The sequence below is a fragment of the Musa acuminata genome, chromosome BXJ1-8 (genome assembly GCF_036884655.1).
Source record: "Musa acuminata AAA Group cultivar baxijiao chromosome BXJ1-8, Cavendish_Baxijiao_AAA, whole genome shotgun sequence".
In the NCBI taxonomy this organism is placed as follows: domain Eukaryota; kingdom Viridiplantae; phylum Streptophyta; class Magnoliopsida; order Zingiberales; family Musaceae; genus Musa; species Musa acuminata.
This window is the reverse complement of record NC_088334.1, coordinates 5,775,332-5,800,150: the sequence shown is the minus strand read 5'-3', so window position 1 is coordinate 5,800,150 and position 24,819 is coordinate 5,775,332. Positions and strand designations below refer to the sequence as shown.

General features: G+C 41.6%; 4 protein-coding genes across 6 annotated transcripts; all 4 read right to left on the bottom strand.

Annotated features, from left to right (window-relative positions):
- Positions 1–3,747: 3,747 nt before the first annotated feature.
- Positions 3,748–6,188, bottom strand: LOC135587243 (uncharacterized). The gene has a single exon (XM_065078407.1). The coding sequence runs from the start codon at positions 6,138–6,140 to the stop codon at positions 3,996–3,998; it is 2,145 nt and encodes a 714-aa protein (XP_064934479.1). The 5' UTR covers positions 6,141–6,188; the 3' UTR covers positions 3,748–3,995.
- A 1,145-nt stretch (positions 6,189–7,333) lies between these two features.
- Positions 7,334–14,155, bottom strand: LOC135587242 (uncharacterized). Of its 3 annotated transcripts, XR_010475801.1 has the most exons (9): positions 13,706–14,155; positions 13,560–13,627; positions 13,418–13,480; positions 13,245–13,346; positions 13,063–13,128; positions 10,284–10,350; positions 9,458–10,194; positions 9,280–9,343; positions 7,334–7,467 (listed from the first exon to the last, which is right to left on the bottom strand). XR_010475801.1 is itself a non-coding variant. In XM_065078405.1 (8 exons), exons 1-7 carry the CDS (start codon positions 14,142–14,144, stop codon positions 9,470–9,472), a joined length of 1,530 nt encoding a protein of 509 aa, XP_064934477.1. In that variant the 5' UTR covers positions 14,145–14,155; the 3' UTR covers positions 9,205–9,343; positions 9,458–9,469. The 3 variants fall into 3 exon arrangements, 2 of the variants coding, with proteins under 2 accessions (XP_064934477.1, XP_064934478.1); XM_065078405.1 differs by lacking the exon at positions 7,334–7,467 and having other exon boundaries at positions 9,205–9,343; XM_065078406.1 differs by lacking the exon at positions 7,334–7,467 and having other exon boundaries at positions 9,205–9,343; positions 10,323–10,350.
- A 1,410-nt stretch (positions 14,156–15,565) lies between these two features.
- LOC135587241 (amino acid permease 3-like) lies at positions 15,566–18,114 on the bottom strand. The gene is made up of 7 exons (XM_065078402.1): positions 17,962–18,114; positions 17,466–17,556; positions 17,156–17,389; positions 16,967–17,060; positions 16,670–16,884; positions 16,449–16,588; positions 15,566–16,356 (listed from the first exon to the last, which is right to left on the bottom strand). Exons 1-7 carry the CDS (start codon positions 18,097–18,099, stop codon positions 15,703–15,705), a joined length of 1,566 nt encoding a protein of 521 aa, XP_064934474.1. The 5' UTR covers positions 18,100–18,114; the 3' UTR covers positions 15,566–15,702.
- Positions 18,115–20,254: 2,140 nt separating this feature from the next.
- On the bottom strand, positions 20,255–23,085 carry LOC103993530 (protein STAY-GREEN LIKE, chloroplastic-like). The gene is made up of 5 exons (XM_009413624.3): positions 22,820–23,085; positions 21,952–22,131; positions 21,133–21,300; positions 20,788–20,934; positions 20,255–20,706 (listed from the first exon to the last, which is right to left on the bottom strand). The coding sequence occupies exons 1-5, from the start codon at positions 22,958–22,960 to the stop codon at positions 20,596–20,598; spliced, it is 747 nt and encodes a 248-aa protein (XP_009411899.2). The 5' UTR covers positions 22,961–23,085; the 3' UTR covers positions 20,255–20,595.
- Positions 23,086–24,819: the final 1,734 nt, after the last annotated feature.

Here is a 24,819-nt window from a genome sequence, read left to right as displayed (position 1 = left end):
GGTTCTGCTAGATTTAAAGTTGATGAAGAGTACGCACGACTATGACTCGGTAGTAGGTATTCCGTTCCTAGAGGACCTGTGAATCAAATACTACATCTTGGTCTTCACAAATACTACATCTTGGTCGAGTTTGATTTGCAGGCTCGTCGTCTTGGTCAGTGCCCGTTTAGTTCGACATTAGGATCCTTGTCCCTGTAATGTGATGCTCTCAAAGCGGGACTCTGCCTCCCCCTTCATCTTGTAATAATATCTTGTCTTAAATGATAAGACATATCTTTGTCTCGGATGGCTCTTAATTTCTAACGTTATCTAGTGGCCTTCATTGGGGAATGCAAGCATGTCAGCATCCCCCCGTCCTACAAGCTATTTGCTTCTTGTTTTCAATTGTGCAAAGGGAAGAATAGCTACTATTTGACCACTCAGGAAGGTTTTAAAGATAGTGGTGCCCCTTCAAATAATAAGGGTCGGAAGGAGCATTTTTTCTTTATAAATCTAAGTCGATATTGGGGGTTCAATCTTTCTTGGTCGGCTCATTCCTTTGACAATACCTCTCCTATTGTCAAATGAGGAAGGGGACGAGGTGCTTCGATTGAGGGATATTCTTTCCTCGTCCGAGGCCATCTGAAAGATGGACGAGGACTAATTGGTCAATACGGGTCTCAGTTCAACTTCTCGAGGTATGTCTCAGTCCCCTTCGTCCTTGCATACTTTCGATTTTCTGTAGTTTCATAACATTGGTCTTTCTTTTTTTAAGGCATGGACTTGCATTCCTTGAAGAAATGAGGATGTGGCTCCTCTTCTAACGTAATTGCTATCTCGGTAGTCCTAGCCCCCGTTCGTGAGTTGCTACCCGAGGAATTGGGTTCGATCGAGTGGGGCTAAGACAGAGGCACCAACCGATCAAAGAAGAGATATAAAGTAGTTGTAAGAAGGGCTCCTCATCTTCTGAGGAGGAGGTCCATAGAGCCTGCCGTGAGAGGAAAGCATGTTTTGCCAATGTCGGAGCCTATGGAGAGTCCTATTTTGGCAACATCGAAGCCTATGGAGAGTCCTATTTTGGGGGAAATCCTAAGTCTTTGCAACTTTGGTTATAGTCGACCTATTTGTTCTAACTTTGAGTTCTCCGCAGGAGGGTTAGAAGGTATGGGATGAAGGGAAAGCCTTAGAGCAATACTGTTAGGGATCTCTTTATTTGGGTCTAGCAAAATAGATCTCTCTCTCCTTCTTAGATATTGCTTGATCAGGGTTATCGCCATTAAGTACTAGTAAGTCAGATCGTGACTTTATTATTATTATTATTATTATTATTACCATTAATATTACTATTACTATTACTATTACTATTACTATTACTATTACTATTACTATTACTATTACTATTACTATTACTATTACTATTACTATTACTATTACTACTAGAAGGTTGGTGCGATAGAAGAGCAAGCTTGAGAGCTCGAGGAGATGCTAGAGGTTGAATGGGGCATGGTACCGAGGTATCAAGAGGCGATCACTAAATACAAGACATCTGTGGGATTTCAAAAGGGGCTAGAAAGATCTGGCATCGCCTCATATAAATTTGGGTATTTGATCACCTTAGCCCATTTCAATGTGTGATATCTGGGATTGGAGCTTGAGGAGGACCTGTTTATCGACTACCCCGAGGATCAGGGCGTTTAGATGGAAAGTAAGATAGCTTTCAATGATAACCCCGACTCATTGCCTTACTCAGGCATCTGATCTGTTGCAACGTTCTTTTGCTTTTTTGTAGATCGACGTCTAAATTTGTAACTTTCTTTTGGAGAAATAAAAAAAATACTTTCCATAAACTTAAAGTGTACCTTGATGGAACCCCCTAGGGGCCTCAAGGATCAAACTTCTTTAGGTTGGAGATATGCCGTGTTTTTTGTAGTGTCTCATATTCTATTGTTTCGAGGCGATAAGTTCTTTCTCAATCGACTTCGATGACTCAGTACAATCCTTCCCAACTCGGTGCTAACTTTTCTTGGGATCGGGTCGGGTCACTTATCTCAACCTTGCGTAGCACCAAGTCTTCTAGTCAAATTTTCCGAGGGTGAATACCTCAGTCATAGAGCTTGGCCATTGCCTTCTTGTATCTTAGTACCATAGGTTAGGCTGAAGGATGATTCTCCTGACCTTGTATTTAGTGTCATTCGGGAGGCCTATAGGATGCTAGATAACTCGTCCACCCAGGTGTCATTCGATCTGATGACTCACCTTTTGAGACCTTCGAGGATAGCTTGATTGGTAACCTCGGCAATACCGTTGATTTAGGGGTGAGCCATCGAGCTGAACCTTAGTCCCATTATCTATGATGAAGGCTTTTGGTATCCTAAAACAGGTAATAATATTCTTCCATACAAATCCTTCGACCTGTCTCTCAGTTATGGATGCTAGTGGTTTGGCTTCCACCTGTTTTGTAAAGTAATTGACTCAAATGATGAGAAACCTTCGCTGACCCGAAGTAAGTAAGAAGGGATCGAGAAGGTCTATGCCACATTGAGTGAATGGCCACCCATAATCGATCGGGCTCAAGGGGAATGCTGGCCGTTATAGTACTCGAGTGAATTTCTAACACCTATGACACCTTTGGGCATACTCGATTGTATCCTTGCGTAGTGTTGGCCAGTAGAACCCATGTCGAAATATCTTGAAGGCAAGGGTCTGTCCATTGATGTATTCTCCACATATACCCTTATGAACCTCGATACGCACCCTCTCAACCTCGCAGGGGGTTCAACATCTAAGGAGCAGCTGGTTGAAAGATCTATGATATAATCAACCATTGATCAGATAATACCAGGCTTGGTAGTGCTTGACTTTTCGAGCAACTACGAGGTCAGTTAAGAGCGTCTCATCTTTCTTATAATGTAGGATTTCATCCATCTAGCTCGATTCCTCTTGGACCATAATCGTGTCAAGCTTCTCGATGGACCAATAGACAACTTGGCTTGGGAGTTTGGGTGGATGCTAGTCAGTCGAGTGCATTTGCCTCAATATTCTCCTCACGTGGTATTTGGAACACCCGAAGCCAAGAAAAGTTGTGAGCTAATTTTTGTACCTTAACGAGGTATTTTTACCATAATTGTATCTTTAGCTTTATAACTTTCTCCCACTTAGCTTACAACTAACCGTGAGTCATTGAATACCATTAGTTCTAAAACCTGGAGTTCTTGTGCCAGTCAGAGTCTCGAGAGGAGCACTTTATATTTAGCGTTGTTATTAGAGATTGAATTTGAATCTAAGGACTTGCTCGCATATCTACTAGTCTGGGTCGTTTAAGACGATGCCGACACCACCCCTATCGAAGGTGGTTGAACCATTGATGAATAATGTCCACGAAGGTGGTTGAACCATTGATGAATAATGTCCACGCTGTGGGAGCATGACTATCACATATTGAAATCTATCATAGCCTAGGCTTTTATGATAGTTCTTGATACATATCACATATTGAACTCACTTAGCTCCACAGACCATTTAAGTGATCACCCCAAGACAACTAATCGTGATAAAACCTAATGGAGTGGTTGAGGAATAGAGGAATCAAAAACTTCAAAGCTTTTTTAACATTACTTTTACCTTTAAAATATATCTTTTGGGACACCCAAAAGTAAAACTGTTCGAACTCACTCACAACGAATATTAACTTATCAGAATGATCCTAGAAGCAGGACCATGAGCTACCCTCTTAGGTGGTGACGATAATTTAGTTCTACGTTTGTTGACTTATCAATCATAAAGCTCAGCTTGGCTCGGCTCAGCTCTAATTTTACAGATAGCAAGCAAATGTACAGATCTTTCTTACGACACCACCACAAATTACATATACACTCCATGTTTAAGCTATGATTTTTACAGACAACTTTGTAGTTTATTAGAGTTCTTATGATTATATGCATCATCTCATATACAAATTACTACAACCATTCCAAACGCTATGTATGTATCACAAGGGTGCGCTGAACGATACCTTGTTAGCAAGAAGTGCCCCGGGCGGCTTCGTCCAGCTGGGCCTGTATGTTGAGCCAGTGGCAATCATCGAATTCGCACCAAGCACTGCCTTGTAGCGATTCGGCAACATCAGCAGGCTCCAAGAAGTAGGGCGTCCATGTCGGAGTCCCATCCTCGAAGGAGTTGTGCGTGAGGCGTCGGATGTCCGACCCATCGATTCCGACGGTGAAGATCTCCCCGTACGGCTGGTAATGGTGGGGATTGGAGATGGGTTCCGCCGACACGGCCCCGTAGTCCGACGTGAACACCAGGCTCTTGGAGTCGGGGCTGAACCAGGGGTGGTTCGTCCTTCCCCCGCTCCCGCTGTGCACCACCCTCCTCAGCCCGGTGCCGTTTGGGTGCACCATGTAGATGGCGAAGCTCCCGCCGCCCGGGTTGTCCCTGTCGGAGGCGAAGGCAATCCACTCGCCGTCCGGCGACCAGTTGCACATGGTGTCGCTCCAGGGCCCCTCGGTCAGCCGGTGGATCCCCGCGCTCTCGCCCTCCACCGCGTCCATGATGTACAGATTCTTGTGCCCGGAGCGCCCCGAGCGGAAGACCACCCATTTGCCGTTGGGGGAAGGGGAAGGGAACGCGTTGTTCGCGCCCCCCGTCGTCAGCTTCTTGATCGATGGCTGTGCATTCCCAGCATCGTCGTCGTCTTCGTCGGGCAGCGTGATGGAAATGATGTCCACTTGGGTACCCTCGGTAGCGAAGTCGGGGCCATAACTAGTGTAGATGGTCCCCTTCCTCTTCCAGTCCCACGCCGTCGGGAAAGCGATGCCAGAGAAAACCTCCCGCGGCCCGCCTGAGCCGTCGGAGTTCACCACGAAAAGCCCCGGCAGCTTGACATAAGCAATCCGTTCTCCATCGGGCGAGAAGGATGGGAACGAGCCATCGACTCTTAAGAGCGAGAAGGCCTCCGGATACGAGCTCTTTATGTTCTCCAGCAACAAGGAGGGACTGCCATTGCCGCTACCCCTGCATCGGTGGTAGCCGACTTGGGATCCCTCGGGGGAGATGAAGGGGTTGTAGTTGTGGGAGTACGGCGTGACCGGCCGTGTCACCTCCACATAAGCATTCGTCCCGCTCCTCATGTCGATCAGCTCGATGTGCCTGTAGTTGGACGTTTGCCTCCTCGTCGCGACAGCTATAATTCCCGGAGCACCGGCGGACGTCGCCGGAGTGAAAGCATGGAAACCAGCAGGTGTGATCCGGACCACGGATTCCAGGGACACCGTGGTCGTTCCGACACTGATGGTGGCGCGGTAGATGCTCCACCATCCGTCGGAGCCCCGGCGGTGGAAGTAGAGAGTGGACTCGTCGGCCCAGCATGGCCAACCGCCATGGTCGACGACCAGAGTCCTTCCGGACCCGTCCTCGGTCCGGAAGACGTATATGGCCGTGCGAAGCTCCTCGACGTCCCCCGGCCACCCCGCGGCGCCATACGATGCGACGGCGGTCCAGGCGCCTGAGGGGGAGACCGCGGGGCTGAAGTCGGCGATGCCCGAGGGGGTCAGGCGGCGGGTGCGGCCAGTGGGAAGGTGGGTGGAGTAGACGGCCGCCCAGCTCTGCCTGGGGGAAGGATTGGGCTGGTGGGTTGAGACGTAGACGAGGAGGTCGCCGGATAGAGACGGCCGGTCCTTCATGGAGACATTAGGGGCGGATTCGGCGGCGGCATCGTCGGGGGCCAGAACCAGAGGAAATTGGAGGCGGGTCTGCAACTCAAGGGCGTCTCTTCGAGTGGACGGAGAGGAGGAGGCGAGGAAGAGATCGAGGTAGATGGCGGAGGAGCCGTTGCGCTCGGAGACGTAGAGAAGGGAATCAACGGAGGAAGAAGATGAAGGGAGGAGCGAGGAGAGGAAGGAAGAGGAGGCGAGAGAGGGAAAGTATCCGTTGAAGTTGACAGAGACGCCGTCGGTGAGCCGATGCTCGCCGTGGCGATCGACGGCGATGGGGCGGCGGCGAGAGGAGGAGGATGCGATGGGGAGGGAGAAGATATCGAAGTTGTAGCGGCTACGGCCGAGGGTGGTGAAGATGATGGTACCGGCGGCACATGTGCTGTCCGGCAAGATGGAGAAGGCGAGGAGAAAGGGAAGGAAGAGGAGGAAGTGCTGAGGGCTCATCATCGCTGTGAACTATCGCTCTGCCATCGATAGTTGGAAGGAGAGAAATAAAATGACTCGAAGAGCGTCAAGGGAAAGCAAAATTTATGCGCATAGGGAAGCTTTAGGGGATCTCTTCTAGACCCTCCGTCTCATGCCCTCTAGTCATCTCGACCGTCCGAATATTTGGTAAATCAAACTTATGATATATACTTTTAATTCTAATGAAATGAACGGTCGTGATGACAGGGGATGATGGTATGGACGGTATCGGAGGACCAATCATAAGAAACAAATATTTCTTATACAGGGATCCCGCATAGAGTTCGCATTCAACCTAAGACGATGTCCAGAAACTAGAAAGGTCAACATGCGATGTCCAGCGGATGCCCTATCGTAAGGCTGGTGATAAGGTACGGCTAAGAATTAGGAGGCTATTATTGTTGCAAGGATAAATCGTTAAGACTGACGAAACGAACAAGAGCCATGTGAACATCTAGAAGACACGTTACGACCTACCTGACACCAATTTAAACACATCATCAGTTCGGCACGTGTTAAACGCCTCACATGATCGATGTGTGGTGATTTGAAGTGTAACGCCTAGCTGTTGAGACCGACTCTTCCTATTCGAGTAATGTTCTCTATAGTTCTACATAATTCCTCCAATAAATTAGCTCTTATGTACTTTCGATAGTCTAATAAAATCTTTCGACAGTGTAATAAAGTCTCAAGCATGTTCAAACTTTTAGAAATCTCTATCACTCCACTATCTTCTCAATAATAAAGAACTTTTATTGGACACACTTGGTTATAATTTTATAGGATCATTTATCAAATCCAATTATCTCCTGAGACCAGATTCGTAATAGACTCGAACAAGAATCAAGATTAACTTTGTAATCTAGGACATAGAATACTTAGAATCTCTATCGTTCATGATAGACTCGAACGAGAAACAAGGTTAGCATAATAATCCGGCACATCTAACGATGCTTAGAAAAGCACAGCTGAAGATCCAACCCCTTGAAGGCAACTGGCTGTTGCAACTAAACATGTAGCTGGAAGAGGGCAAAAAAAATGGTTGAAGTCCATACACCAGTAGAGATTCAATTTACACTACATGATAATACGTGCCATGCAATGATGTCATCTAGGAGAACAAATGCACAGCAAATATGAAGCAAATGCAACCCTGGAAGGTAAATTGATTTGTCTAGTAATACCTTTCGGTTTCCTCTTGTAAAAGAGGTCTGGAACAGTTCAGCTCTTTGGTGCTTTTTATATAAATTTTATCAGCACAGAGCATTTTTCATGCAACACATGCAGGTAACTGTGGTGCTTAAGATACCTGCAACAAATGGAGAAGAAGAAATATCAGTTTCGCAGAGGGGATATGAACAGAAACAGAGCTTCATTGATTGAATTAGTCAACCTTGAGCAGCACATCTTATATCTCCTAATAAATTGGGTTATAGGACATTTATTTCTTCCTGCAAGAGGTAAAATGGTATTTCTGGAACTTATATTACTTACTGTGACCAAGAAAATTATCTATGCATGCTTGTCATGATGTAGTTGCCTTGTAGGTTCCATCATTCTTCATGACAAAATATGATCATAGCTGAATTGAACATATATTGCACACTATGAAAACTAGAGAAAAAATGTGAGTGGCAAAACCACTAGTATTGTTCCACCCTTATATACATATAAAACAAAGAGCCAGAGCAACTCAAGTCATCCAAAACATTTACTCCTTATCAAGGGTTTCAAACTCTTGGTTTTCTAGTTAAAGGAACTTGAGAAATTATATACAATGTTTTGTTCAAAACAAAATATAGTTTTACTATTATTATCCTAATGAAATTTAAGACATGAACAACAAAAAGCATAAAGTGAATGTTTTGTTCAAAACAAAATACATGCCTTTTGTTACATAAAATGAACACAGTAATCAGATTTCGTTAAACAATGTGCCAACCAGTCTAATCTCACAAGTGTTACATAAAAGTTTAAATCCATCCATGTAATACAAAAAGAGCATAGTGTGCAAATTGTCATAGCTCAACACAAGAAATTACAGTTCCAAATCATTAATAAAACTCTTCAATGAGAAATGTAACTATAACAATTTGCAATTTCCACCACATACTGAAAAATATTTAAAAATCAATTCGTAACCAAATATGAGACTTAAAGAGCAAAGCTATTTCAGTGTGACTGTCATGGAGGGTGAAAAACAGGAAGAAGCAATGGAGCACATCTGCATATACAAGATAGTATATATCATCAGCCAGCCCATGGAAACTAGGTCAACCCACCTTACAGGAGAAATGACAGGAGCCAACTGATTATACGAGGGATCGGACAAGAGAGAGTCGTGGAATAAATGGCATGTCACTCAGGGATCTTTCAAAAATAGAGAAGTTGGAAAAGAAAGCAGAAGAGATTTGTCATGCTTTCAGATTTATAAGTGGGCATCACGAAAGGAATACCAACTCTAGATAATGGCATTTGGTAGCAGCTAATTTTGGAGTAATGCAAACTAATAAAGCTGGTGGGGTCCCCTAAGAAGCCTGATGTTCCTTTAAGATTCGTAAATCAGATATAAATATTTTTCTGCAACACTGCCACTAATTTGCAAAAGAACAGTGAAAGCATAGGTGCATCAAATTGACAATATGTACTAAACAGTTATCCAGAAAATTTGCTGAAAGATCAGATGATAGACGGTCAATTCTCTGACAATATCTGAGGCCATTTTTAATTGTGCAAAACATGTTCCAAACATGTCAATGGCCATCGACCAACTACTCAAGAACCCACATTTTGAGGTCCGATTGCACAAATAGTACATGAGAGAAGGCATAATTATGACAATCTCAGTTCTCTATGTTTTAATTTGTCCTAAAACAGATCAAACAGAAAGGAAAAAGAACTTATATGATCAGGATCAGCTGAAAGTATCCTCTAAACCAATCTATTTGTACTGATCCATTCATAATAAAATAGCAAGTAAAGTTCTCCAAAGCCAGAGCAAAATTACATCCAGTATATGTGTGAAAAAGATTGAAGTCCTTTCCTATTCTTCACATATTGTATACTTCTCAGTGGATAGGCAAATACTGCATATGACACTTTTGTTTATCAAAGGAAAAACCTGATATTGATCCAAGACGAGCCTAGAAAGCAGAATTCAAAACCCATGAAGTAGCTGACTCCATCTGAGGCACAAAAATTTGCAGTTTCAAGAGCTATGAATACCACTAACTTAAAAAAGGGTATGCTAGTACAACAGTATTCCATTTCAAAATTTAGTGACAGTAAACATAAATTACCGTGTTGATATATCAAAGACTGGTTTTAACTAACTCGACTTCATCTGGGTAATCAGAAAATAGTTCCAATAGTTGTTCATCTGTCCATTGTGCAACAGAAACTTTGGGAATCGATCTTTTAGCTTCATTTATTCTAAGGTCAGACTTGGAGGGCATTGTTGTGGTGGAAGTTTTGGCGATAGTATCACATTGAAAACTTCTGCCAGCGTCCATTTTGCTACTGTCAATCACTCTTTCACAGTTCAAAGTTCTTCTTACTTCATTGTCAGCATAAGCTCTGTGCCCTACTATTGATTCTGCAGCTTCCCCAACTCCGATTTCTATATCACCTGCTAAATAACAACTAGGCTCGGAAGACATCAATGTAGTGGCAGCTGTGATAGTATTGCTAAAAGGTAATCTTCGAGCAAGACACTCATCATCCCCATCTATCGTCCTTTGGGGGTTCAAGCTTTTTGTCACTTCTTTCCGAGCATTAACTCTAAGCATTGCAGCTTGTTCTCCAGCTACTGACCAAAGTCTTTTCAAGTGTCCTGGGTAAGGCCTGCCAGCAACTGTTGTGGTGGAAACCTTAGCACAGGTTTCAGATGACATCTCTCCAACAAAACCTATTTTTTGATTGCCCATCATTGTATTATGATCATAGTTCTTTCCAGATTCATCTAAACTAGTTTCAGCTACATTCGACTGGGTTGGTTTTACTTTCATTGTCCCAAATCCAGATTCCACATTCTTATCTGGAAAAGTAAACAGCCAATTCATTTGTCATGAAGGAATATAAGCAATTCGCATGAGGATAACAATAAGAAAATGAAATGACCATTACACCCATCTCTGGCTGTAAATGAGGCCAGTAATTGCTTACGAGGGGGTCCACAGTCCTTATTGATCAGCTGTTCAGGTGAAAAAACCATGTTAGATGTCTTGCCCATGAAAAATAAAACTCAAAATGCACTTTAAAAACATGTTCACAAGAAGCAAAGATTGCAGAAATACTTTTCATGAATGAGTATATCTTACTTAGCATAAAATTTTACCAAGTTTATGTTCAATATGGAGTCAGCAATGAAGCAAAACTCAAGAGAAATTTTACATCCAGCTGTGAACACTCTAATGTCGATGCCTCGATCATAGCCAGGTTTAGGCAAAAGAGAGCTCAGATACTGCCAGCAGGACTAGATAGTGCATAATGGTCTAACTTATTCCTTGCAATTTACATTTACAAATGAATAGCAAATTGTCCAAATTTTTCTTAGAGCTGGAAGTATACATATGTATACATATATATAATTCAATTGGAAGCAAATGCTAATCTCAAAACACAAATAAGTCAGTTGAGACCAGAAATGAAAGTCACCAAAGCACCCATGGCAGTGTTGAAGAATACAAAATTGCAAGAGAATATATAAAGCAGAATCCACAGACAGTGGTTAGATTAATACAAGCAACATAGTTTGTCCTCTGAAACAGCACTGTAAAGCAGATATACTTACATGCCACATCTTTTAGATCAAAGGAAGATTAGCATGTAGTATCACCCATAAAGAAGTTCAGCAGAATTCAATCTTGATGTTCTTTCATTAGCTTTATTTTCATATGGTAAATAATTTTGCGGTTCTGAGAAACCGATGCAAGCTGCTTTGATATCATTCACCTTGCACCTAACACTTTCTCTGAGGAAAATGAGAATTTGCTTTGAATTCATTTCAAAAGTATTGAAATGATTCATGTATGAGGTATAATTATATAATAAGGTAAACAACAGTTAAAACACGATATCCCTAGCTTAATCAAAGCAGCATGTTTTAAAGTAGCCACTGTTTCTTTTTCCTCAGTTTTACATGTCAGACGTCGTTTTTCATTCCTTCTAGGTTTGAGAATAATAAATTGACCAAAGCACCATGGATCACCATGATACATAGCTGCAATAATCTGACCAGTTATCTATTCATTTCATCATTTATGATATGCCTCCTAATAGATATCTAATGTCCTTCTCCTTTAATGTCCCAAAGATGGACTCTTTTTTGCCTTCTAAAAGAAACATCCAATATGCCGATGTCAAGGTTGTTAAGATTGTACAAATTTACCAGTAGTAACACTGGAGTGTAAAGTCAAGTCTTTTACTTCATTTGTTGCAGTTCTGTCCAGATTCCAGAATTCCTTCATTTATTTCTTAACTGATGCATAAAGTAGTTCCATGCTGATGACTATGATGGCCACGGCTGTCAACCAGTTAAAACAGCTACTGGTTTCAATATATACTTCAAGGACATTTCTGTAAGGAATTGCGCTGTTCCCATTTAGCAATTAGTATGTTCGTTTATCAATATGCTTTGTCCTGAGACACCACCACAGTACCTCCACCATACTGCCATTTGTAAGAATCTGGCAGGTGGCTGGCTAAAAGCTTATACTAGTTCTCAGTTTACATCAACCAAAAATTATTAAATCCAACATATTATCTATAAGACTATATTGCTCTATGTACCAAGGTCATGTAATTTTCGCATTGTACATCAAAAGCTACATTTAACAACCATTTTGTTCACTCTATTACAAATGTGCTTCCAAATCAGTAAAAACAATTTCCAGCATGTTCCTCTTCTTTTCCAAAAAGAAAATCAATCTCAAGGCCAAATTGGTTATTAACTAAATGTTACTATCACATAACCACAAACCTCCCTATTTTCTTTGCAAATTCATAAGATTAGGTCTTCAATTGAGGGCATAAAAATTGTCATTAAGTTCTCTTTTAACGATCCCTTATCTTACACGCAAGACAAAGTGACACCCAATAGTATTTTTCCAAAATGTAGTGGATGTTTCTGTTGGTTTAACGTCACTTAGAAGCATCTTTATCACTATCCATTTTCACATAATCCCACATTATTGTATCATTTGATGCTTTATTTTTATTTTTTTTGTAATTAATGATATCTAACTTATGGCTTCTGATGTCTCCTACATAAACATGGTCTTCCCAACATAACTCAGCCACCCAGCAGTAAACAACCTCTTACAGTCTGGAATGACATTCTTCTTTATTTTCAGTGTCTTCACCAAGATCAAATCATAATGTAAATGACTTTTCATGCTCCTTATTGGGTTTCCATTGGTTGTACTCTAAGCTAAACCTAACATAACTGCCATTGGTAGTTAGGGAATATATCAAATATGACTTTTATAGATCTCAATGGCGGCAAAAGATCCATGTAATCAACTCTAAATAGTTGGGACTTATGACTTTGTTGTTGCTGTTGTTCAAGTCAGGGAATACATCAAAAGGACATATGCTATGGAGTACAAAGTGGTAGATTGTTTTGAATTGGAACTTAGCTGGCAAAGAGATGTAGTAGCAATGCAAAAAATTACAGAAACACCATAAGCCAGGTAATCCTGATATCTAGGCTGGTACAATATCAATTAGGAGTAGGAAAAGTTTTGGTCTCCAAGAGGAAAATTGTATTTGACATATCACATGAATATTTATCGAGACATCCAATGATAGGTGACATTAAAATTCAATAACAAAAGGTGTCTGATTATCAATAGAATTGTCAGCCTCTGGATTCACCCTGAATACTCATATATATGTAACGCACCTTCACAACATTCTTTGATGTCGCATTTAGATAACAAATGGAGCGAGCTGGACAGAAAGCAACCACCTGAAATTATTTCATTTCTAAGCATATGCAGTGTACCAATTGAAAAAGTAAACCACAGAGAATTCGCTAACTCGACCAATTGAACTTCAGAGAAAAGCTGATGAATTATTTGCCACCTGCTTGAGAATAAGGACACAGCCAACAGAAATATCACCATCGAGATTGCAATCCGAGAAGACTCCATGATGGATGGAGGCCCCAATCGAGCCTGTCGGATCCTAAAGATGGGTTCATTGTCATTTCCGCATATGATTAGTGACACTACTGTCGTCCAAAGGTTTAAAAGTACCTTCAGGGTCAGAAACAGGTTGCCCAATCCATTTGGCGAACAGGATTTGACGATCCCTACAACCTGACGGTCAATGCACCAAGTCAGTCAAAACCATGCAAAACGAATCAAAACCCTAGGCCCGCAAGATTACGATCTGCACCTGAGGCACTCGCGCAGTAGCCCGAGTCTTGATCGAATCAATCGGCCAAACCAGGTCGCAGTCCTCCCCTAATCGAGACCACGCGACATCAAGAAACGCCTCTGCCCAAAGAAGACGGAAGCATTAATCTCGAAGCAGAGGCTTACCTAGAAACTCCAACGCGCAAAGCCAAGGGTTGAGCTTGAAATCCCCATCTTCCTCGTCGAGATCCATTCCGTGATCATCCATCCGGTGGTCGTCCAAGAGCGGCCTGTCTCGACGTGCGGAGGCAGACTGGCGGCGCAAAGCGGCCTGAACAGCGCCAGCAGGGCCGGGGATGAGTGGGGTAGTGGTAGCTGGCAAGGGAGAAGGCTCCTCGGCGGATCGGTGGACGGAGGGAGGAGATGGAGAAGGGACGGGGGCGAGGGTTTGAGGAGGGGGAGGGAATCGGGAGCACGGCCGGAGGGGGGGAGGGAGGGAGGAAAGGGTATGGGGATGGGGAGAAGAAGAGGAGGAAGGGACGAGGAGGTGAAGGAGATCGGAGTCGTCGACGTCGATGGCGTCTTCCCACCGAATCGGCTCCTCCGCCGCTTCTCTCTCCCCCATGCTCGTCTCAGTTTCCCTGTTTCTTTTAGGCGGGAACGCGGCCCCCGCAGCACTGTTATGCGTCGCTTGATCACGTGCAGTGCACGTGTTGCTGCGACCATGATAATTTTTCCCTTTTTCTCGTTTGATAAAGAAAATTGGCCTATTTATTAGAAATGTTTTTAATATATATTTTTCTGGACAATTTCAAAATACTCATATTTTAGATATTTTCCTATCCATACCCTCAAGTTATTTTTCTCAGACAGTATCTCTAATTGTTAAAATATATAAAATATCCCTAAAAAATTTACTCATCAAATTTTTTTCTCTCATTTTTTTACCGGTCTTAAATTGTTATAATATCTTCATTTCACTTATTAATAATTTTTTAATAGTATTTATAGTTTTTTTATTAAGATACTATAAACTTTATAATATTAAAAAATATTATATCTCTTATTATTGGTAAACCATTAATTATATTTTTAGGTTTATAGTTAAGTTGATTAGGGTTATGAGTCCAATTAGATAATTTATATTATTTTTAAGTATATTTTATAAATATTTTTATAATATTATAAAAAACCATTATTTGAATTCTTTGGGTTATATTGTTCTTGAACTACTATACATATTGATTTAAATCATAGTACGATATGTCAAATAGTTTATAGTACGATTTGATTTTATTTAACTTATTTTATATTATTTTTAAGTATATTTTATAGTATTTATATTGTGATGAATAAAATACTGTAATTGGTCAAAAATATTGTAACAAACGAAAACATTATACTATGTAAAAAATTTTTTAAGAATAGTTTAGATTTTTTTTAATTAACCATACTGTTTTAAAAAAAAAAAGGTAGCGAATGAGAAATATGATTATTTTCAATGGAAATCACTCATTTTTACACTATATATATATATATATATATATATATGTGTGTGTGTGTGTGTGTGTGTGTGTGTGTGTGTGTGTGTGTGTGTGTGTGTGTGTGTGTGTGTGTGTGTGTGTGTGTGTGTATGTATGTATGTATGTATGTATATATATATATGTGTATATATATGTATATATATATATATATATATATATATGATTTATCTTTTCATTAGTTTCCGCAGCTGACTCTATTAGTCTGCTGACCTCAAGCGAAGCATCTCAGAGCAGCGTTCGATCTGCTCTTGCAGCAGCGGCTAAAAGAGGAGCGTGGCCGCTGCAGCCATCCCTTTTGGCCCTGCGGAGATTCCTTTTGGGATTCTGATGCCGACCTCTGTGGAGCGGAGAAAGCGAAGTTGCAACGGTGGTCCACCCGGAAGGAGTGGTGAGCTGGGGACGAAGACGACGACCAAATAGTACCCTCACAAAGAACAAGCGTGTGGACCGTCTCTCTCTCCTTTAAATTGGTTGAAACGAGCACAATAATTTAACATGGTCGTCGGAAGAGCAGTTCTAATGCAGCACATGGTTGGCGTGATTTCATCTCCAACATGATGAATTGTAGCTTTCATTGCAAGATTGCAGAACCGTAAAGCAAAGCAGCAGCCTACATGTCTGTGAAGCTCTAATGGCTCCTTATCTTGCCTTGAAGGGATGGTAGACCTTGAGGTCACTCACTACCCCGGCAATGGAGCCAGCGGCCGAGGCTATGGTGATGATGAGGCAGGCCAAGCTCAGTAGCTGCAGGCACATCCACCTCGTGCTCCACTTGGCTACCTTCTTCTGCACAATGTACATCTCCACCGGGAAGTACACCGTCAGCGGCCAGAACCCCACCGCCCCGAGGAAGCCCACCACGTCGTTGAAGAAGGGCAGCAGCATCGACACGACGGTGGTCACCACCACGAACGCCGTGCGCCAGCTAAGCCTGAAGAGGTTGAACTTGTAGGAACGGCTCGCCGGCAGGGGGACCTGGATGTCTTTGCTGATGAACTGGGACTCTGGCCATGTCCTTAGAGCCCATTTCTCCACGAAGGCGAAGAGCGGCTGGCAGTAGACCTGGTATGCGCCGACGAGGTGGATGACGATGGCGACGTTGGCGATGTCGAGGAGCCAGTAGGGGTTGTAGAAGCCGAAGCCGGTGAGGAGGTTGCCGGGGGCCAGGTCGCCGAACGCGGCGTAACCCATGCACCCGCACAGCATGTAGAAGGTCGTGGTCACAGCCACGCTGATGAGGGTTGCCTTCTTCATCACCTTCGCCTCTGACGGCGGCGGCGCTCTTATCGTATCCTGTCGAAGCACGAATGCATGAAATCAATAACCACGCCGCACTACTGCATTACTCTGTTTGTTTCCAACGCTTCTCCGATCGAATCAAGTACCTGAATCTCGATGAGAATGATGGAGTAGGAGTAGGCGAATGCGATGTCACCGAAGGCCTGAAGGCTGCGCCAGACTTTCTCCATCTGGCTGACTGTGCCGATGCTAATTCCGGTGAGACTGCCTCTCATGCCACCATTTTCTGATGAGAGAAGCGTGGTTTCAGTGTCCAGAGTTTAGACCACGGAATCGAATATTTGGAAGGGATGGTTAAGCTTCTTACTGATCACTTGGACGATGCCGAGAGCGAGGCCGATGGAAGAGTAAGTGAATGACATGACGGCCGCGACGATGGACAGCCACCATATCTGGTCGAAGTCTGGAATCTGAGAGAAGACGATCTCCGCCACGCCGAACATGATTATGTAAGGGTTGCTGTTAACTTGGCAGGGGCTGTCGTCTCCGTTCTCGTGGAAGCAATTCGACCTTTTGATCGCCCTGTTTCCAACCCAAACCAAACCCAATGTCAAACACCTTCTCGGTAAGCATCCTGCACAAAGCAGCTGTTGCTTCTACTTACACCATGCTAATGGAGGCGGCGATGGTGTATCCGATCGCGACTCCGACGATGTTGAGGTACTGGAGATAGCCACAGAGCTCGACCTTGAAGCCGTCTGTCGATCACCATTTAGTGCAAGAGACAGTCACATTACAAGAAGACGTAGTATTCGCGCAAAGATCGATCCACTGCTACAGTGTCGAGACGTACTGAGATTAGCTCGGACGGCATCCATGTAGGTGTAGTTGCGCTTGCCGGCGACGGGATCGCCGGAACGGTAGCAGTCGGCGAGGAGAGCTGAAGTGTAGTAGGTGACGAACGAGAACAGAAGCATGACGGCAGGGCCGGCGACCCACCCGAGCTGGCCTATCGCCCATGCCAAGGAAAGCACGCCGGAGCCGATCACCGCAGTTATGATGTGCGCGCTCGCCGTCCACATAGTCCCTGTAAGCATCTGAAAGCTAAGAACAGTGCGGAAACAGAGGATATGAACAGAAAAGAGACCGTTCTTCCTCCTCACCAGTTCTCTTGAGGCGGCCGTCATCGTCGAAGCATTTGGAAGCTCCCTGCGGCAGGCCAAGCTCCAAGGAGACCTCCATGGATGGGAATGCCTTTATCCACACCACCAATTCAATTCAGAGAAACAAGAACAGCAAGCAAAGCACTCAATACAAAGAGAAGAAGGAACTGAAGCAGAGGAGCTGGGAATGGGATGGGAAGATGGAGATGGAGGTATATATGAGCAAGATAGAACAGGGAAAGCACGTGGTCGAAGTTGAACTCCGGTGGTCAACGAGGGTGGACGCCACCCTCTGTCTCCCACAGTCCGCCACTCGTCTCTGATCTCTCACCTCCCATTAGGCTCTCATGGAGACCCACACGCAGCAGAGCATTAAGTGGGGAGGAAATGGCTAGGAAGCGTCCACGTTAGTAGTGATCGAAGGTAGCTCAGATATCAGCATCAGTGCATGAGAAGAGACCAAACAGAGAACCGTAACACAAGAGATCGACCTCACCTTCTGCATTGGGAGTTCTCTTCTGCTGCGGCTAAAGCTCGGAAGAGGAAGAGATGGGTCGAGAGAGGGATGACAGTTCTGCTCTCTTATAGCCGCACGGACGGTGTAATCCTCACTCGTGTGTGGCATTTCAGCCATCCTTATTTGACGCAGAATAGGTTCCTTCGTACTGAGCCATTACTGGTGACCATCTCTGAGCATTATTTACTGGGGATCGTATGCTGCTCTCTTTACATGGTTCCTTGAATTGTTCTCTTTGGGAGGAAACATATGGTTCATTGAATTGAGGAGGAGGGAGACATTATAGACCTGCAAGTTGCAGACATGATAGAGCTTTGTTTATGCTCGGATCAGATGACTGGTTTGATAAAGTGCAGATCGCTGTGATGCATTTGGAAATCGGGTGGAGTATCTTTGAATGCTGAACTTTGTGTCTCCTCTAATCATATCTTGATGGTGATTAGAAGATATGATTAGAGGGGAATGCTATATAAAATTATGCACGTAAAGTTGACCACCTTCGTTCTTTTATCAACTTGTATTTAAGTGAAAATGATTTAGAATCAACATCGAGTGTCAGGAAAATAGTTGTTAACGTATGAGTCAATCCGACATCGAGTGATCCAAACCTGAGAGCATATAAGTGTCTAAGATGGTGACAGAGGTGGCACTGAGGTAGAAGTGTCGGACTCCCGAAATATCACCTGCACTAAGATCTATATTGGAAAAAATTTTGTAAATCGATCCTTCTGACGTTCAAATTAGTAACCGAGGTCTCTTAGTAAGTGTGGATTTTTTTTTTTAAAGAGAGCCTCATGACATAGCATCAGGGATTAACTTTTATACTTATACTTGAGGTGATAATCTATAAATGCCCCAACATTCTCCTCTTGACGTTTTGCCCACGTGGATGGGTGAAGAGTGACTTCAACATTTTTCTTTCATGATAATTTTCACGCGACGATTATGTATCCAATGATAATTGACTGTTAATATATTTTATATCAAAGAGATTTTCATAAATCAATCATTCCTATGAAATAACTTATGATTGCAATGATTTTTATATGTTTAGAGTTACATATTAAAAGAAGCATTATTATCTTGTTATTTATTAAAGTTTCTCAACACTATAACAATAATAATAAAATTATAAATTTTAACTATTTGAGGTCGATTATATGAATCTTTTATCATCACTAAAATATATAAATAATTATATAATTAATTAAATTTAAATTATAAATCTTTATTTATAATTTTTATTAAAGTATTTTTATATCTTTCTCTACCTCTCCTCTTACTACTAAAATTAATCATTTTATCTAGCTATCATACTACTAAAATCGGTTATGATTTATGTTTATGAGGTCAAATATAATTTTACGTTAATTGTCAATGACCTACTAGCATAACCCTCTATCATTTTCATCCGAGTATGGGATTGACATTGATGTTGTTGTTAATACATTAAACTGTTTTACGATGATTTAAATTGTTTAAAATTTTCATAAATTGATCAAAATCTTTATCATGGTATTATAATAGAACATGAGTTCAAGAATCTTATATCTATCTCTTTCTCAGTGTCTAATTAAAAAATAGTTATCTAATATTTATTTTTTTATTAGACTTGTAGTACATTTGGGTTTCGTTTATACATTAAAAGAAATATTAAAACTTATAATTATATTGAATTCCGTTCTAATAATTTACACTCTGCGGATTTGTGGTTACTTAATGAAAATTTTTATCATACTATTAATAAAATCATGAGTCAACCCAATCAAAACCTTTATGACTAACTATTTATTTATTTATTTATATTCTTGTGATTATGATATATGCCATATTTATAACATCAGCAGTATGGTTATTCGCAATCTATGCCCAAATTAATGTTTGACTTACTCATGAAAGTCAACGGTCGTCAGGAAATGATCGACTCTCTTATCGCCGCCAGGGTGGGGTTCTGCAGCCGCACTTAATGCTCCGTGGGGTCAGTGGGGTTGGATCATGGAAGATATTGCAGGTCAGTGGAGATGGATCATGGCGGAAGTCAGAGCTTATGGCCATGTCCAACGCTTCTGAGATCCAAGGAGAGCTTAGTGACGGTGACTGTAGCATCGGGACAGCTTCCATGGTGATTGCATGATGTGTGGTGGAACACGCAGTGTTTCCATGGCTGTGATGAAGCTAGAGAGAGAGAGAGTTGCTAAAACCAATCACAAAAGAAAATTATTGATCTGTATATAACCAAGAGACATTTTGGTTTTGAGCAGCATCCAACTCAAATTCTGAAGAATAGAGACATTGTAGTATTCTCAAGAACTGCTTTTGCAACAGTATAATGAATCACCATTAGGAGACATGAAACTTCAATCAGTGTTTCATGATACAATTTTCTAGATACATTTTTGTGAACAAGGACATCAATGAAGAACAACAGCATCGAGAAGAAGTAGAGAACCAATCTCTGGCAACATCGAATCGACCAAAACATACAGGACTGTGCAAGGTTGTCATTCACCAGTTCCTTGTCCGCACGAAGAATAATGAAGGAAATCAATGATCCGACCATGACAATCATGTAGCCTAGAAGAGGACTTGCTTCTATCGGCAACAGCTGTTCTCTCAGAGGAGGATCGTAACTAGGGCATGCAAGATTGCTTTAGGGCTACCCCACTTCCCAATGCTATCAAATACCGAAGCTTGAGAAGTATCAATTCTGTCGTCGAATGTTCTCTGCTGATTGAACTTTGTTAGGTTTACATGCAACAAATAGAACATAAGCTACAAAATTCAAATTTAAAGCATATACCACACCTGTGAAGCATCTTTAAGAGGACCCCAGCATTCTACTCTGTTGTATTTCTTCGATTTTGAATGGAAGTACACCCACACCTTAGCTTCCATCAGCTCAGGGTGTTTGCTGAATAGGATGGAATCTCCATGTACCACAGCTTTCAAAACCTAAATACAATCAAACTGATACTTCATACGATCCAAGTGTCAAATTCTGTTGCTCTATCTTCTTTTGATGGACAAGATCTTGATAATATGAATAGATCAAGTTTCAATTCCGAAAACCTAACAATGGTCATTTTATGCCTCAAGGGAAAAGCTGTGATTAATAATTACTGCTGTATCTTCCTTCAAATGTGGACTTACCAGTGGTAGCTCTTTAGAAAAGATATGGTATCGGAATCCAGCAGCCAGATCTTGAAGGATATTAGATCCACTTACATAGCAATGCACATGCAAAGACATTTCTTCTTTTATCTTCTTCCACTCTGCCACCACATCATCCCAATGTAGTGTGGTTTGCCAGCCCATCAACTGCAATTCCATGATGCAAGCTTTCATCAATCATTGGTGTAAGGCATCAAACAGCCATTGGAACAATGATTATGTTGTAAAATTATGTTACTCTTTAATACTTTTAATCTCAAAAAGTAGCAAAATTCACATGAAAAATCTCAAACAAACTCATGACTTTTTGGACTTTAGAGACGTATTATTTATGCTAATTAAGAGCCATAAACTAGTAACTATGAAGAAACAGAATAAAATACTAGTATTTCAAAGAGAAATGATCACATAAATTTTGCAATATATAACATTTGCAATGTGGCTGAATTTGTTCAATGATTTTATAGCATCAATGCAAGCAATGTTTTGCATCCATTGTACTTCTCACCATTAAACTCAGACAAAATTCTATAAACATTAAACATAAGTATTTCAAGAGAAATGATCACATAAATTTTGCTATATATAATATTTGCAATGTGGCTGAATTTGTTCAATGATTCCATAACATCAACGCAAGCAATGTTTTGCATCCATTGTACTTCTCACCATTAAACTCAGACAAAATTCTATAAACATTCCAGATGTCTACATCCTCAAATAAACATCAGGTCGCAACATGCATGTCAATGTAATTCAAGAGCTTAGTGCCCAAATAAATATATCAATCGATTATACCTTGTTACTGTGCATATTACTGGATACTGCTAAGGTCAGATTTGCTGTGAAATCACAGTGTGTCAGGGTGTAAGCCCTTGGAATGGTGCTTGAAGACTGCTTCTCCAATTCTTCTCCCATGAAAACTACTTTCAGCTTTGATGCTTCAAATCTTGTTGGAGGACCCAAAAGCCTAGCTGCCTGATAATGAAACAAGACATACTGAAATCATTATCTCCATACTAATTGCCGTGGAAAATTATCTTGAATGCTAGTTAGGTTAATGCTAGTGAATCTATAACTCAGAGCGAAGACAAAAACATTATCAGTGCTAAGTTATTCATGATATGGCCCTGTGTTGTTAGTTGTCATTCTAGAACAGGAGACTAATATTCACAAATCTACAGTTATCATCACTATTAAAAAGCAATTTGGCTGAGAAAGATGGGGAAGAAAAGTTCTGAATCTATCCTATTCTCAGACCAAAAATTGGCAATAGGATATGCTAATAATTCTAATCAGAATTACTCCTTGTTAGCATAATAGATCTAGCAAGTTAATGAATTAAGAAAACTGATACTCTCACAAAACAGCTAGATGAATAGTAATCACATGACAGGTTTTTCCTTTTTTTTAGTACAATGGCATGAATGAGCTGCAACTTCTCCATATAATATTTACTTCGGACACTATGCCAGTCGATCAATCTGTATTCATGAAATGCCTGACCATATTTATAGAGAGTTCTTCCCTTTAACACATTTCTTTCAGATATCTTGGAGACATCTTTTCCAGAATGCCCAAGTTAGGGCATGCATTTGAGCTAGAATCTCACAAGTCCATCTATTTTAACCCAACAAGAACAGAGAGGGGAATGGAGTTCGCGTACCAGAGGCCCGTAGAAGTCTCTCCTTTCACAGCTCAGGATCACCGGGCGGTTGGCCGGGGCAGCTGCAGCAGACACAGAAGCCCTGCCCATGGAGGAAGAAGGGATGGCGAAGGCATTCCCCGCCGAGAAGCAAGAAGCCATGGGAGCTCCTGAGGAGGCGACTCCTTTTACGCCTCATGCATGGCCTCGTCCACTCCCCATGGCCTTCACGCCACAAACACCAGCACGGCCTTGGTTCGCGTCAGGCATTAGAGATATGAGGAGCGATGTGGACTTCTCCTGTCCCTTCTTCTTGTGGCTCGAGATCGCCCACAACCATGCAAGTCTATTACATTTGCACCACCACGCAAGCTGCTGCCTCGTGGAGCCACTCCATTGGTCGCCAACATAAAACTGGATAATGTGAGAGATCCGGCCACTGGTGAAACCATGTCAACCGTGTGCCACAAATAAATCACTGTCACGCCAACAGATGGATCTAAAATGACTGCTTGGATGAAATGTTGCAAGGGCTGACCTGATCAATCTGTGAGGCGCACCAGCAAATAGGTACAGCATTTCGTCGAACACAAGACCAGCACCTTCACTGCTCTGTCTATTTGGTTCATCCAACTCTTTCCCAATAGCTTCCACTTTGTGTTGGAGCATCAAAATCTGTAGCAGAGTTTTGTTGTGGCATGCTGATTACTTGGGTATGCATCCATGTCAAAATCTTACGTCTGCTAAATGTTTCAGATGAACTGCAAACCAAGTGATACAATGCCATATTTGCTGCCATTGTGATTAGTAGAATTCTGCATTTGACAACACCAAGGAAAAAGAGGGAAAACTCATTTGCATCTCTTGATGTCTGTTTCCGACATCCACAGCTTTGTGAAAAATGTTGAAATGATCCTGAATTTGATAACAGTAGCACTTTTTGATTCATGTGGAACAGAATTGAACTTGATACTTGGGCATTGATTTCATGCATTTCTCACTCTCTGTTTGCGCCTTGCTATACCTGACATTATATTCTACAACAAAAAAATGAAAAGATAAGTTAATACTCTTCACATATGCAATGATTTATTTGCATCAGAGTCCTAATTTAGACCTTCAAGAATTTGTCTGCATTTGCCCTGAACGAGAGGAGCCTGCTGTGGTACTTCAGGTTTCACAGATCCACTGTCTAGGTTTTTCAGTATCATCACCTGAAGCTGTCGATATGTGCCAGTTATCGCCTTCAGATTCCTGGAACCAAAAAAAAAAAGAAAAAAGTTAAAAACCGAAAAAGACCTCAAAGTTAATTATAGCACTTGAAGAAACACTTGTGCAGAGAAAATAGTGGATTGTTCATCTGGCAACATCAGATTAAGCAATTTTTCACACAGCTGCCTATTTGTCTCGCAAGTGTTTATTCGTAACAGATTATATACGTAAGGGTAAAGCTGAAAGCGCTATGTTTGTGCAGTTATTTTGAATCATTTATTTGAACACTAGTAGCTAAGAAGCAAAAGAATATAAAATTTATATGAGATCTGTGCACACGGACCGATCAGGGAACAAAAGATACATCTTTGGAAGCTACAACAGGTTCTTAGAAAACTGAAGCCATCTTTCAGTCACCATAATAAGCTTAGGTTATAATAAGAGTTTGTTTAATTACCTGTGTTACTATTGGATATGGAGAAGGCAATGAAAGTTGGGGCCATTTTTCGGAGAAGGATGACTGCACTGAATCGGCAAACTAAAGAGTACGTTATGAATATTAATAAATTTTCAGCAATATTTTCCTTGCATCAGTTTATGTTCAAGAACACAAAAATTGGTTATTATGACAGTTAAAACTTTTAAAATCGATAAAAATAAAGTTGTCGTAAACACAATTTGATATTGAAGCACAAGCGAAACTCAAAATCAAAGAGCACAAACCTTGAATCCCTTATAGACAACACCTGCACATACCAGTCTCATCCATCTTCGCTTTACCATCCCTTCCTCCACCTTCCACACATCTC

Coding starts and splice junctions, on each gene's coding strand:
- LOC135587243 (XM_065078407.1), bottom strand. CDS start 6,140: ATGATGAGCCCTCAGCACTTCCTCCTCTTCCTTCCCTTTCTCCTCGCC.
- LOC103993530 (XM_009413624.3), bottom strand. CDS start 22,960: ATGGCTTCTTGCTTCTCGGCGGGGAATGCCTTCGCCATCCCTTCTTCC. Junction 22,132..22,819: donor GAGACTTCTACGGGCCTCTG/GTACGCGAACTC, acceptor TTTCATTATCAG/GCAGCTAGGCTTTTGGGTCC. Junction 20,707..20,787: donor CTCTTAAAGATGCTTCACAG/GTGTGGTATATG, acceptor TTCAATCAGCAG/AGAACATTCGACGACAGAAT.
- LOC135587241 (XM_065078402.1), bottom strand. CDS start 18,099: ATGGCTGAAATGCCACACACGAGTGAGGATTACACCGTCCGTGCGGCT. Junction 17,557..17,961: donor GAGAACTCCCAATGCAGAAG/GTGAGGTCGATC, acceptor GTGTGGATAAAG/GCATTCCCATCCATGGAGGT. Junction 17,061..17,155: donor TGCCGTCCGAGCTAATCTCA/GTACGTCTCGAC, acceptor GGTGATCGACAG/ACGGCTTCAAGGTCGAGCTC.
- LOC135587242 (XM_065078405.1), bottom strand. CDS start 14,144: ATGGGGGAGAGAGAAGCGGCGGAGGAGCCGATTCGGTGGGAAGACGCC. Junction 13,628..13,705: donor TTGCGCGTTGGAGTTTCTAG/GTAAGCCTCTGC, acceptor GGTCTCGATTAG/GGGAGGACTGCGACCTGGTT. Junction 10,195..10,283: donor ATTTACAGCCAGAGATGGGT/GTAATGGTCATT, acceptor TTACTTTTCCAG/ATAAGAATGTGGAATCTGGA.